The 14,066-nt window shown below is 48.7% G+C and overlaps 2 protein-coding genes across 2 annotated transcripts in view; both read left to right on the top strand.

The window, feature by feature from the left end:
* The window catches only part of LOC308577744 (vomeronasal type-2 receptor 26-like), a 56,494-nt gene that overhangs the window by 31,578 nt on the left and 10,850 nt on the right, over window positions 1–14,066 (top strand). The gene's annotated exons all lie outside the window — the stretch shown is intronic.
* LOC308577674 (uncharacterized protein) lies at window positions 1,362–7,461 on the top strand. Its single transcript, XM_081178065.1, has 6 exons — window positions 1,362–1,937; window positions 2,857–2,931; window positions 3,290–3,388; window positions 3,924–3,998; window positions 4,353–4,484; window positions 5,628–7,461. The coding sequence occupies exons 1-6, from the start codon at window positions 1,923–1,925 to the stop codon at window positions 5,853–5,855; spliced, it is 624 nt and encodes a 207-aa protein (XP_081034191.1). The 5' UTR covers window positions 1,362–1,922; the 3' UTR covers window positions 5,856–7,461.

The raw sequence follows: 14,066 nt of genomic DNA, 5'->3' as shown, positions 1-14,066 counted from the left end.
GACGGGCTGCAGGCGCTGGTGTCCCTGGCGGACGAGGAGGGTCATGTGGCCCTCGGAGGGGAAGGGGCCACCTTCAAAAGGCCCTGCGACTCCCGCCAGCCTCCACCGGCAGACTTCCCAGCATGCACTGCCAGTTCCGTTGGGCCAATGGTCGAATCCCAGCATGAATAAATTTGAAATTTACTCGTTTTTCCAGTGTATAACCACATAATTCAATCTCAAGGAGTCTTTTGTTCGGCTTCGCTTATTAGCTTTATGGATAAATTAACCTCTATTAGGTTTCATTTCATTTCCCTCACATCCTTCTTCCCAGCATGCTTTGCTGCCCCTTCTTCTCACAAACATGGATCTAGCTTCCTTTAATTGAAATTTACTCATTTTCCAATGTATAACTAAATAAATTAATCCCAAATTGTCTTTGGTTAGGTTTCACTTATTAGCGTTATTGGTAAATTACCCTTTATTAGGTTTCTTTCCCTCACATCCTTCTTCCCAGCATGCTTTGCTGCCCCTTCTTCTCACAAACAAGGATCCTGTTTCCTATAATTGAAATTTACCCATTTTCCAACGTATAACTGAATAAATAAATCTGAAGGTGTCTTTTGTTAGGTTTCACATATTAGCTTTATTGGTAAATTATCCTTTATTGGGTTTCATTTCATTTCCCTCAGGTCCTTCTTCCCAGCATGCTTTGCTGCCCCTTCTTCTCACAAACAAGGATCCTGTTTCTTATTATTTTATTTCTCTCTTATTCTTCCATTTAAACTTGATGGAGGGGCAGAGCGATGGAAAAACCGAGAAGGCTTTTCCTCACAGCTTTTCCCTCGCCCTTCCCAGGCTGCCCTGCGTAACCTTCCTCCTGGCCTGCTAATAAACTAATAATCATCAATTATTATACTCATCAACCCCCATAACCCAGGAAGTCGCGAAGAGACCTCGTCCTTTTCCTCCTTCCCTTGGAGGCACCAAGAACGGCTTCCCCCTTTTCCCCACGTCCCGCGGCTCCTGCGCCCTGGACAACAGAGGCCAAAATGGCGCTGGCCACCCGCCAGTTGTTTTACCTGCAATTTAGAGCTCCAAAAATGCTTTAAATGCATGTTGTGGCTGTGATTTTAATAGTGCTTTTAATATTCTGTTGGGAGCTGCCCAGAGTGGCCATTATTATTATTATTATTATTATTATTATTATCTCATCACCTTGATTGCAATGATACCTAATACATTATAACATAATATAATATAATATAATATAATATAATATAATATAATATAATATAATATAATATAATATAATATAATATAATATAATATAATATAATATAATATAATATAATATAATATAATATGCCCAAATATAAGCCGCTCCCTTCAAATTCCGCAGGCACTCTCTCCTGTTCCATTTTACCGTATGTCTGTTCCGGCAGCGATATTGTAAAAGCCAGCTTTCGTAAGGCCGTGAATTGAAGCCGCACTTTAACCTTTCGCGGTCAGAATTTGGGAGGAAAGTGAGGCTTATAATCAGGCCAATACGGTAATGCACTACGACAAAGACTATGGCTACAGAGCACTCTGATATGAGTGTTCATTAAATCTAGTATGATGATGATGATGATGATGATGTTGCAATGGAGGAGTGCAGGGAAAAGAGAACTCCTGGCACTCATTCTTTCTTGCTACAGAATTATAAGATTTCTCTGCTTTTCTCCTTCTTTTTCCCTTGGGTGGTGTGTTCAGCAGTCGCCCTCAGGGGAAACAGGTCCCCCCCCCTTGGAGGAAAAGGACTGATCGGAACCTGGCTGTGACATCGGCTCAGAATCCCAGCCTCACTTTGCAGTTGAGGCCAACAGCCGTTTGGTGGTTTCTCTGCAAGTGAATCAGAAAAAACTGTTATTAGACACCGAAAAAGCAAAGTCTGAAGACTGATGTCTGGGGAAATGGTGAGGGGACCAGCAGGAAACTGCTAAGGGAGTTTTGAGTCCTTTTATTCTGTTGCAGTTGCAGAGAAAGGAGGGTGGGGGGTTTGGGTCCGCTATCACTGAGGGGGGTGGCAAAAGGACATAAAGCCGTGTTTAAAATAAAAATAAAAATTGGGCTCACCAAACCTTTTAGTTGAGTCAAAAAACGCGGCTGGCACTGGGCGCCGCACTGCGGGGGCTGGCACTTACGGGGGGGTGCAGAGTGCCTGATCCACGCATCTCTCCTGGGGGTGACTTGGTGGCTTGGGCCCCTGCAGGCTGGGTGCTGCCTGAAACAGAAGCGTGGGGCTTGCGTCTGCCGCCTGCCTCTCCCTCAGCCGCCCTACAGCTGGGGGGGAGGCAGAGGATGGGCTCCAGAAAGCCCACAGGACCCCCGCGTTGAACCGGGCACCCGAGCAGCTGGCTATACCGCTGTTCTGTTGTTTGAATTATGGGTGCCTTGAGAGTGAATGTGCTGTGCTTGCTGCCCCACTTGTCCTGATGGACCAGCCCCCCATGGCGCCAGGGCTATAGGGCTTCCCTGGCTAGCGACTCAATGTGGGCAGGAGAGTTTGCCTTCTGGGTTCCTCTCTCATTTTGGGATGCTCTCTTTCTCCTCTCTCCCCACCATCAACTCTGGGGTCCTGTCTCTGCTAGCAGCCAGCCATTGAGGAGGACATTCTCAAGGAGGACGAAGGAAAAGGCAAGGAGGAGACCGCAAGACGGCTGGATCTCCTCAGCCCTGACTGGGTAGGTGGCCGTGGCCTAAGTGGTGATTGGCAGAAGGGGAGGGAAGCATATCGATCGTAGGATGAGACTGTTGTTTCAGTTATGGGTGCCTTGAGTTTTAATGTTTGGTTGCGTTTTTTAATTGCTCGTTTTTTGCATCTTTTCCTTGCAGGTTCCAAGTATGTCACCATTTTCTAGTGTTTCCTCCCTGTCCTCCCTGGATTCCCTTTGGGACTCCCTCAATGAGGTACGTAGCAGACAGAGCAGGAGGGAAGCCCTGCTGAGCTGCACATGGGCAACCCTGAGGCTGGGGAGGAGGAGGAAGAGGAGGAAGAGGAGGATGCTGGCTGGCTGACCGGCCAGGCCACCTTCTGGACGGTTGAGAGCAAGGGGGCAAACAGGCAGGGGGCTGCTAAGGGCAGACCATGCTTGCTGCCCCACTCCTCCTGATGGACCAGTCCCCCATGGCGCCAGGGCTGTAGGGCTTCCCTGGTTAGCGACTCAATGTAGGCAAGAGAGTTTCCCTTCTGGGTTCCTCTTTCATTTTGGGATGCTCTCTTTCTCCTTTCTCCCCACCGTCAACTCTGGGGTCCTGTCTCTGCTAGCAGTCAGCCATTGAGGAGGACATTCTCAATGACAAGGAGGACGAAGGAAAAGGCGAGGAGGAGACTGCAAGACGGCTGGATCTCCTCAGCCCTGACTGGGTAGGTGGCCGTGGCCTAAGTGGTGATTGGCAGAAGGCGAGGGAAGCATATCAACCGCAGAATGGAACTGTTGTTTCAGTTATGGGTGCCTTGAGAGTGAATGTGCTGTGCTTGCTGCCCCACTCGTCCTGATGGACCAGCCCCCCATGGCGCCAGGGCTGTAGGGCTTCCCTGGCTAGCGACTCAATGTAGGCAAGAGAGTTTCCCTTCTGGGTTCCTGCCTGTCTCATTTTGTGCTGCTCTCTTTCTCCTCTCTCCCCACCATCAACTCTGGGGTCCTGTCTCTGCTAGCAGCCAGCCATTGAGGAGGACATTCTCAAGGAGGACGAAGGAAAAGGCAAGGAGGAGACCGCAAGACGGCTGGATCTCCTCAGCCCTGACTGGGTAGGTGGCCGTGGCCTAAGTGGTGATTGGCAGAAGGGGAGGGGGGCATATCAATCGTAGGATGAGACTGTTGTTTCAGTTATGGGTGCCTTGAGTTTTAATGTTTGGTTGCGTTTTTTAATTGCTCGTTTTTTGCATCTTTTCCTTGCAGGTTCCAAGTATGTCACCATTTTCTAGTGTTTCCTCCCTGTCCTCCCTGGATTCCCTTTGGGACTCCCTCAATGAGGTACGTAGCAGACAGAGCAGGAGGGAAGCCCTGCTGAGCTGGAGAACCCTGAGGCTGGGGAGGAGGAGGAGGAGGAGGAGGAGGAGGAGGAGGAGGAGGAGGAAGCCGGCTGGCCGGTCAGGCCACCTTCTGGACTGGTCGTGAGCAAGGGGGCAGGCAGGCAGGCAGGGGGCTGCTAAGGGTATGCTTGCTGCCCTACTTGTCCTGATGGACCAGCCCCCCATGGCGCCAGGGCTGTAGGGCTTCCCTGGCTAGCGACTCAATGTGGGTTCCTGTCTCATTCTGGGCTGCTCTCTTTCTCCCCTCTCCCCACCAACAATGCCACCACCTCTGGGGTCCTGTCTCTGCTGGCAGGCAGCCTCTGAAGTGGCTATCAAGGAGGAAGAGCCACAGGAAGTACCAGAGAGCCCCCCAGAGGAGGACGGGGAGGCCCTTGATTTGCCGTGCCCCCCACCTGGAGAACAGCTGGAGGCAAGCGTAATCGAGGTCAGACGAAACATACATTCATTCATGACATATGAAAAGCTTCCCTGAACAGGGCTGCCTTCAGATGTCTTCTAAAAGTCAGATAGTTCTTTATTTCTTTGACATCTGGCGGGAGGGCGTTCCACTGGGCGGGTGCCACTACCGAGAAGGCCCTCTGCCTGGTTCCCTGTAACTTCACTTATCGCAGTGGGGAACCGCCAGAAGGCCCTCAGCGCTGGATCTCAGAACGATGGGGGTGGAGATAATTCTCCTGGGTTGCTTTTGGTTTGGTGTTTGTTTTGTAAGATATCTCTTTTGAATGCGTTTCCAGGTGCCTCCTGCCAAAGGAAGTTATTAATTGCAAAGTGGGTTTGGCGATAATAAAACCATGTTGGCACTTCGCAAAGCCAGTTCTCTCTGGGGTTTTCCTGCCTCCTATACCTTCCCCTCACCTGCTTGTTCTTGGTTTTGTGTCTCGCTCAGATCTCTCCAAGGCTGACCACATGAGAACCTGGGAGAGGAGTGTTCCCTCCTGACTACAACCCTTTCGTATAACGCCTTGCCCCCCCCCAAAAAAGGAGGGATTATGACAGCCTGCCACCACACAGGCCTTCTTCGTGTGGCTCCTTCACAAACGGTCTGGAGGGCAGCAACACAAGAAGGGGCCTTTTCTGTGGTGGCTCCCCACTTGCGGAATGCTCTCTCCAGGGAGGCTCATCTGGCACCTTCATTATGTATCTTTGGGTGCCAAGCAAAGACGTTTCTCTAGAACAGAGCTTCCCAAACTGTGTGCTCCTCCCAGGGCTGGAAAGGGGCTAGTTGAACTGAATCCCTGTCTTGCGAAATGAGGCATGTCTCCAAAGTGTGTCACCAACGTGGAAAGTTCTGCTCTAGAACCAGCCTTGGGCTAATTGGACAACGCATGGCCTTTTCAACATGCTTGTGGATTGGGAGGTTGGCTTATGAGTTCGTTTTTGTTTTTAATACATATGTTGTGTTTTTATTTTGTATTTTTATGCTGTAAGCCGCCCTGACAGCTTCAGATGAAGGACGGCGTACGGATTTAATCAATCAATTGTTTGTTTGTTTGTTTGATTGATTGATTGATTAATGATTGCGGCATTTTCCCAGAATCTGGAGGTGAATTGTTTACTTTTCTCACAGGACTGCGAGGAAGAGAGGCCTCCGAAGACCCCCACTTGCTTGGGTTCCATTATCTCCCGGATTCGCAAGATCTTCAGAAGAGCGCTGCCGCCAGCACCACCAGTGCCACCAGAGCAACCCAATACAAGAGGCAGCAGTGGGGTGCAGGGGGAAAGGAGGCCACTCTGCACGTGGCTCAGGCGCTGGATGCGGCAGCATCGCAGCTGTGTCCACCCTGAACCAAGATGAGGAGGAGTTGGGAGGCTTGCACCGATCCGCCCAGGGGGATTTTGCCACCCCCCCTGGGATGACACTTGGGGCGATACCCCCCCCCACACCCCACCTTCCTCCGCCAGTGGTGGCAGGGGAAGTAGCACCTGGAGGCGCCAGAGTCCTAAGGGACATTTCCTTTTTGTTGTCCTTGCACAGGTCTTAATCCTTGTGGTCCAAACTGGAGAGGAGGAAGAAAATATCAGAACGCGGAGGCAAGCGGGGCAAGAAACCCAAACTCTCGTGGCCCTACACCAGCGTCCCACACGGCCAGCCCCAGTCCTAGAGCCCGACACCTTTTGAGAAGACAGCGGGCAAAGGGTGGACGGCGAAGGAGAAGTGCGAGAGAACGACAGCGTCTGCGGTGGTGGAGGAGAAGGAGAAGGCAGGACTGAGAGGGGAACGATCCTGGAAGGTGGCTTGAAAGGAAGGGGCAATATGGCGTAGAAAAACTGCTAGCTCACGCTGCCCTCGCCCAAAGGAGGAGGAAGGAAAGGAGGAAAGGAAGCGAGCAAGAAGGGACAGCTAAAGAAAGAACTGAGAAAAGAGACAGCGAGACCTTCTGTGGGTCAAAGAAATTACAATAAGAAGGAAACTGAGTTTCCTCCCTCCAGAGCTTGCTAATGGTCCTGCATTGTTCTATTTCCTTTTTATGTATAATTCTGTATTATATTGTTGAACTGTTGTCTTAGGTGATAAGCCTATAAAGGAAGGATATAAGGGAAGGGGGGAGGTATTAAGGGAAGACTTTGAAAGGAAAGGCAGAAAATAAAAAGGGGTGGGGAAAAATAAGTGGGAGGGAATGCATAAAGGGAAGATGCAAAGCATTATATAATTTTTGTTTGTTTGTTTGAAATAAAGAAGCTAACCATTGAATCTGCATGGATCTTAAAATCATTTTGTGGAATGTTAATGGGCTAAATTGTAAGACTAGGAGGAGGAGACAGAGTGACTCCACCTGCAGCTGCTCAGCCTTCATGGACTCAGAGGAGAAGGTCTGGTGAGAACCAACTGGCTGCAGCCTTCTTAAACAGAGCTCTCCTCAGCAATCGGATGCCTGTGGTTCCCAGGCCTAACTTGGCCCTTCCTGCTCTCTGACTGGACCCTTGGCTTTGCAGTCATTTGCATTCCCTGACCTCTGGCTTGTCTGACTACGCGGGATGCTGTCTGCCCAACCCTCGGAATGGGCTTGGCTTCGTAGGCGGTTTCATGCAAGAGTTCTTGGAGACTTGTCTCCTGTTTGCTGGGCCTAACGTTCCTCTGAGCTTTGCACTCTGTTGTCACGGGACTCGGAACAGGGCTACGGCCAGCAAGCCTGTTGGATCAGGCCCATGTGCCCTGAAGCCCAGAGGCCAAGCAGATGCCTGGGGGAAACCTCTAGGCAAGATCAGAGCTGTGGGCATGAGAGTTTGGAGAAAGTAGCAGAAGATCTGAGAAAAGCCATGAAACTACATGGGCAAAAGACTTGAGTGGTACTTTCTAACCTTACTAGGCCTGTCAAGTTTTATCTCAAAGCATCTCCTCCTGCAAACCTCCTGCCAGTTGTATGTGTCAATTTACATATTCCTGTCCTCCCTGCATGCCAGTAAAGATTGATTGATTATATTCTTACTGGGCAAAAAGATCTGTGTATTCCTGCTATTTAGTACATATGTTGTGTTTTTAATACATATGTTGTGTTTTTATTTTGTATTTTTATGCTGTAAGCCGCCCTGACAGCTTCAGATGAAGGACGGCGTAGGGATTTAATCAATCAATTGTTTGTTTGTTTGTTTGATTGATTAATGATTGCGGCATTTTCCCAGAATCTGGAGGTGAATTGTTTACTTTTCTCACAGGACTGCGAGGAAGAGAGGCCCCCGAAGACCCCCACTTGCTTGGGTTCCATCATCTCCCGGATTCGCGAGATCTTGAGAAGAGCGCTGCCGCCAGCACCACCAGTGCCACCGGGGCAACCCAATACAAGAGGCAGCAGTGGGGTGCAGGGGGAAAGGAGGCCACTCTGCACGTGGCTCAGGCGCTGGATGCGGCAGCATCGCAGCTGTGTCCACGCTGAACCAAGATGAGAAGTTGGGAGGCTTGCACCGATCTGCCCGGGGAGATTTTGCCACCCCCCTGGGATGACACCCGGGGCAATACCCCCCACACACACACACCCCACCTTCCTCTGCCAGTGGTGGCAGGGGAAGTAGCACCTGGAGGCGCCCGAGTTCCTAAGGGACATTTCCTTTTTGTTGTCCTTGCACAGGTCTTAATCCTTGTGGTCCAAACTGGAGAGGAGGAAGAAAATATCAGAACGCGGAGGCAAGCCGGGCGAGAAACCCAAACTCTCGTGGCCCTACACCAGCGTCCCACACGGCCAGCCCCAGTCCTAGAGCCCGACACCTTTTGAGAAGACAGCGGGCAAAGGGTGGACGGCGAAGGAGAAGTGCGAGAGAACGACAGCGTCTGTGGTGGCAGAGGAGAAGGAGAAGGAGAAGGCAGGACTGAGAGGGGAACGATCCTGGAAGGTGGCTTGAAAAGAAGGGGCAATATGGCGTAGAAAAACTGCTAGCTCACGCTGCCCACGCCCAAAGGAGGAGGAAGGAAAGGAGGAAAGGAAGCGAGCAAGAAGGGACAGCTAAAGAAAGAACTGAGAAAAGAGACAGCGAGACCTTCTGTGGGTCAAAGAAATTACAATAAGAAGGAAACTGAGTTTCCTCCCTCCAGAGCTTGCTAATGGTCCTGCATTGTTCTATTTCCTTTTTATGTATAATTCTGTATTGTTGAACTGTTGTCTTAGGTGATAAGCCTATAAAGGAAGGATATAAGGGAAGGGGGGAGGTATTAAGGGAAGACTTTGAAAGGAAAGGCAGAATATAAAAAGGGGTGGGAAGAAATAAGTGGGAGGGAACGCATAAAGGGAAGATGCAAAGCATTATATAAATTTTGTTTGTTTGTTTGAAATAAAGAAGCTAACCATTGAATCTGCATGGATCTTAAAATCATTTTGTGGAATGTTAATGGGCTAAATTGTAAGACTAGGAGGAGGAGACAGAGTGACTCCCCCTGCAGCTGCTCAGCCTTCATGGACTCAGAGGAGAAGGTCTGGTGAGAACCAACTGGCTGCAGCCTTCTTAAACAGAGCTCTCCTCAGCAATCGGATGCCTGTGGTTCCCAGGCCTAACTTGGCCCTTCCTGCTCTCTGCCTGGATCCTTGGCTTTGCAAGCATTTGCATTCCCTGACCTCTGGCTTGTCTGACTACGCGGGATGCTGTCTGCCCAACCCTCGGAACGGGCTTGGCTTCGTAGGCGGTTTCACGCAAGAGTTCTTGGAGACTTGTCTCCTGTTTGCTTGGCCTAACGTTCCTCTGAGCTTTGCACTCTGTTGTCACGGGACTCGGAACAGGGCTACGGCCAGCAAGCCTGTTGGATCCGGCCCATGTGCCATGAAGCCCAGAGGCCAAGCAGATGCCTGGGGGAAACCTCTAGGCAAGATCAGAGCTGTGGGCATGAGAGTTTGGAGAAAGTAGCAGAAGATCTGAGAAAAGCCATGAAACTACATGGGCAAAAGACTTGCGGGGTACTTTCTAACCTTACTAGGCCTGTCAAGTTTCATCTCAAAGCATCTCCTCCTGCAAACCTCCTGCCAGTTGTATGTGTCAATTTACATTTTCCTGTCCTCCCTGCATGCCAGTAAAGATTGATTGATTATATTCTTACTGGGCAAAAAGATCTGTGTATTCCTGCTATTTTACTATCTTAATAGACCCAACTTCCATATCATTCATTGGGCGTTATTTAGAAATAACCTTAGTCCTGAACGCAGCATTCTTGGGCCATTTGGGATATGACAGCGACACATTTGCTCCCTCAGCTCTGGGGATTTCCCTGGCTTTAGCAGTCTAAATAGGTGTCCTGTTTTGCCATGCTTCTTTTGCCAAGGCAACATGCGTAGTTGTCTTGGGATTCTAGCTCCATAGATCTTCATTTTGCATATATCTCAAATGCTGAAAATGGATTTAAAGCAGCAGCAATGGGCACAAGCCCCTGGGGCTTCATGTTCCGCGTGTATTTCTTTCTCGCAGCCTGTATCCCAGGGGATACCTGATCAAGTCTGATGGCGTTTCCTGCTTGGCAGGGGGTTGGACTCAATGGCCCTTGTGGTCTCTTCCAACTCTATGATTCTATGATTCTATGATTCTAAGTCCTTTGATCTTTCTGAAGCTAATCTGGGGTCATCCTGGCTGATTTTGCAGTCATATTTCTTAGGAAATATTGTGCACTTCACTCTCCAAGCTGAGTGAATGGTCAGTGAAACCTCAAATGTGATGTACAGACCCTCCAAATGCCCCTATTTTCCAGGAACCATCCCGGATTTAACTCCGCATTTGCTGTTTGAGCCACTCAAGGCTCCCGGAAGTTATCAAGGTGAGACTTCTTCCACTTCCAATTATCGAAATCATAGTGATTTCCTCTTCCAGAAGCTCAAGAGATATTTCTGGAGATTGCCTAATCACCAGGCATAACAACAGTGTGATGTTGTTAATTGCACAGTGGCTGGAAAAGAACGTTGGTGCAGAGAATATTTCCTGTGCCAGAAAGCGACCGATTTCTCCAAGATTTGGTGCAGGTGAAAGGCTGAGGGGAGCAGGGATATGTCTACATGGTGCTTAACACCTCTGAACATTGCCCAGATTGGGAAAGCCACTGCAGCTTTCGTCTTGCATGAGTCTTTTGATTATTCTGCTTGGCTGGCTCAGGGCATCAGAGGAGCCACAGGGGAGGAGGAGGTGGAGCCAGAATGAAACCTTTGCTGCTTCTCTGGCTATTTCAGCTGCTAAAGATGCCCTGTGGACTCTGTGGGAACCGGAAGGCAAAATGCCCCTTGAATCTGATCAGGGATGAAACAGAAGTACAAAATTACAACCAGCCTGGCGATCTTCTCATTAGTGGGATTGTATCTCCAAAACATTTGCACAAGCAAGTTCTATATGTCTTTACACAGACACCCTTCCCCAAGACTGAGATGTAAATAATCATCCACACATACCCTCCAACATTTCCCCGATGAAAATAGGGACGTCCTATTCCATAATAATAACTTCATTATTTTTACCTCACCCACCACTCTGGGTGGCTTCCAACATAGACAAAAGCAGAAGAAAGCATTAGACATTCAGAAAACTTCCCTATACAGGGCTGCCTTCAGGCATCTTGGGGGTCGGATAACAGCATAAACTCCAACATTTCTCTGGTGCAAAGAGGGGCATCCGGAGCACGCCTCCCAATATTGTTATGAAGAGGGAAAGAGAAAGGGAGAAGATTGGTCATCAGTTGAAACTCAATGGAGGAAAGTTGGTATGTCGATGAAAGAAATAAACGATAAAAATGATAAGAAACAAAGTGTCAGGGGTCAAGGTAAAGAGGCGTCTCTTCAGCATTCAGCAGCAATTATGCAATAAAGACGACAGCGTAGAGCCCCTCAGCTATGCCCTAAATCACAAGGTTGCTCTGGTGACCAAAAGTGAGAGAAAACCTGCACACCACATAAACAACTTTAAAAAGTAATGATCAAACTATTTTTGCCCCTCTTTCCCTGTTTGACATTATCATCTCATGACCTCCCCCACAGCAGCATAGATTTTAAGAATGTAGTTGTACACAGCTGGTTCTGGACGTAAGAGATGCTGAAGAAACTCATCTCCAGATGCAGAACATTGCACCAAATGCCCAAACAAGGACAGGGACCAATGTGTCCCCAAGATTACCACCTTCTGGGGTTGTGAAGAACATTTGGGAATCATTTTAACTTCCATTGCCCTCGTCTTGTCTTTAACAGCAGGTATCGTGTTGGGAATCTTCATTAAATGCAAGGAAACTCCCATAGTCAAAGCCAACAACCAGGACCTCTCCTACATCCTCCATTGATATAAATGCTTTATGAGTCACTGATAAAGCATTTACATTAATTAGCCAAGATTACATCCTACTTAAACTTTCATCACTCCATACAAGTGGAAAGTTTACTAGACTCTCAGTCTTATAGCAATTCAACCTGTAGCATTCCAATGAAAGGTGCTATATAAATTTAATAAATAAAGGTCCTGAGAAAGCTGACTTGTTTGTTTGTTTGTTTGTTTGTTTGTTTGTTTGTTTGTTGACTCTATATACTGCCCTATACGCGGAGGTCTCTGTTAGGATATTTCTGTTCCACCTTAAAAGGGAGCAGGCTTTGTGAGTCACAGAGTCTGCGCATGTCCTGTTCACAGGATGTTTATGTTTGCTGTTCCTTTCGATTTCTCAGTCGGTCGAAGACACTGGCTCAGTACGGTCATGTTTTCCTTTGTTCTGTTCAACGCTAAATAAAGTCTGTAAATGTGCTCTTCTGTGGTGCAGCTTTCTGGCTGTGTTTTCTGCTGATAAAGAGTGTGCACGAGCCAAGAATGTGGCAGTCTATTTCTGAGGCTTCGTGTCGCTAATTGCTGGATCTGCGTGACTACGGGAGGCCGATGGATCGTCCGGCAGCCGGCTTGGGGGCTCAGATGGACGTTATCTCCCTGGCAGTATCCCAACAGTCTCAAGGCGGGTCACAGAACAAAATTAATATATAAAACAAGAAGATATATAATCAAAATAAAAACAACAACCCAATAACACCCCAAAAAAGAACCACATTTTAAAAGGGCAAAGGATGTCAATCAAATCAACCAAAAAGGAACGTTTTTGCCTGATGTCCAAAGGTGTATAATGAAGGCGCTAGGTGAACTTCTCTGGAGAGAGCATTCCACAGATGGGGAGCCACTGCAGAGAAGGCCCCGTTCTTGTGTTGCCACCCTCCTGACCTCTTGAGGAGGAGGCACACGAAGAAGGGCCTCAGAAGATGATCTCAGGGTCCGGGTAGGATCATATGGAAAGAGGCGGTCCTTGAGGTACTGCGATCCTGAGCCATTTAAGGCTTTCTAGGTCAATACCAGGACTTTGAATGGGGCCCAGAAATGAATTGGTAGCCAGTGCAGTCAGACCAGGATCAGTGCATTGTGCACTAGCAGAAGTTTCCGAACTGTCTTCAGAGGCAGCCCTACGTATAACGCATTGCAGTAATCTAACCTTGGGATTACCAGAGCATAGACAACAGTAGTCAGGCTATCCCTGTCCAGATAGGGGCGTAGCTGGGTCACCAGCCAAAGCTGATGGAAGTCACTCCCCACCACTGAAGCGTCCTGAGCCTCGAGCGACAGCAAAGGGTCCAGGAGTACCCCCAAGCTATGAGCCTGCTCCTTCAGAGGAAGCGTAACGCCACCAAGAGCAGGCGACCTCCCACCCATCTGGTCTAGGGAACCACCCACTAACAGTGCCCGAGTCTTATGTGGATGGAGCTTCAGTTGGTTGGCTCTCATCCAGTCCATTGCCGAGACAAGACACTGGTCCAGCACTTCCACTGCCTCCCCTGCAGGTGTGAAGGAGAAATAGAGCTGAGTGTCATCAGCATCATTCTGACAACATACTTGAAACCTCCAGATAACCCCACCCAGCAATTTCATGTAGATGTTCAACAATGTGGGGGACAGGACTGAGCCCTGCGGAACCCCACATTCAAGGTTCCCAGCGCTGAAAAGTAACACCGTCTGGGAATGACCATCCAAGTAGGACTGGAACCACCACCACCATCTGGTGTGCGGCCACATGCTCCAAAACCTTGCTCAGCAAAGGGAGATTAGCAACAGTTATTTCCCTAATTAAATGGTGCATGGATTTTAGGAAATAGGTCAAATAAATAGATACATACATATTAATAAATTGATAAAGAATAACAAAGCTGCTAGAATGCTAGCCTGGCTTGTGCACAGACAATTTGTTTATGAGTTGAGAAGTTTCTGCTCAAAGACGGGGAACAAGTTGGTTCCATGTGCAACAGAAGCTCACCTTCCGCAGAACATGTCGAAGGGGAAGGGAGAGTCGAAAGTTCAGAGCAACCTTTCTCCCCTCCACCAACCCCAGAGAGCTTCCCTCTGTTGGAGAAGTTTTCAAAGAAGTGGTGGAATTTCACTTGAAGTTGCTTTAAAACCACCAACGTGCTACTTCCCTTCAGGGGGAGAACCAGAAGGGATTGGCAGGAATCAAATCCATCCAAAGTGGCCAACTAGAAGAAGGAGAAGAGTTTGGATTTGATATCCCGCTTTATCACTACCCTAAGGAGTCTCAAAGCGG

Source organism: Podarcis bocagei (genome assembly GCF_964188305.1).
Source record: "Podarcis bocagei genome assembly, chromosome: 18".
Taxonomy (NCBI): Eukaryota; Metazoa; Chordata; class Lepidosauria; order Squamata; family Lacertidae; genus Podarcis; species Podarcis bocagei.
The sequence above is the reverse complement of the archived record's forward strand: the minus strand, read 5'-3'. Positions and strand labels throughout refer to the sequence as shown.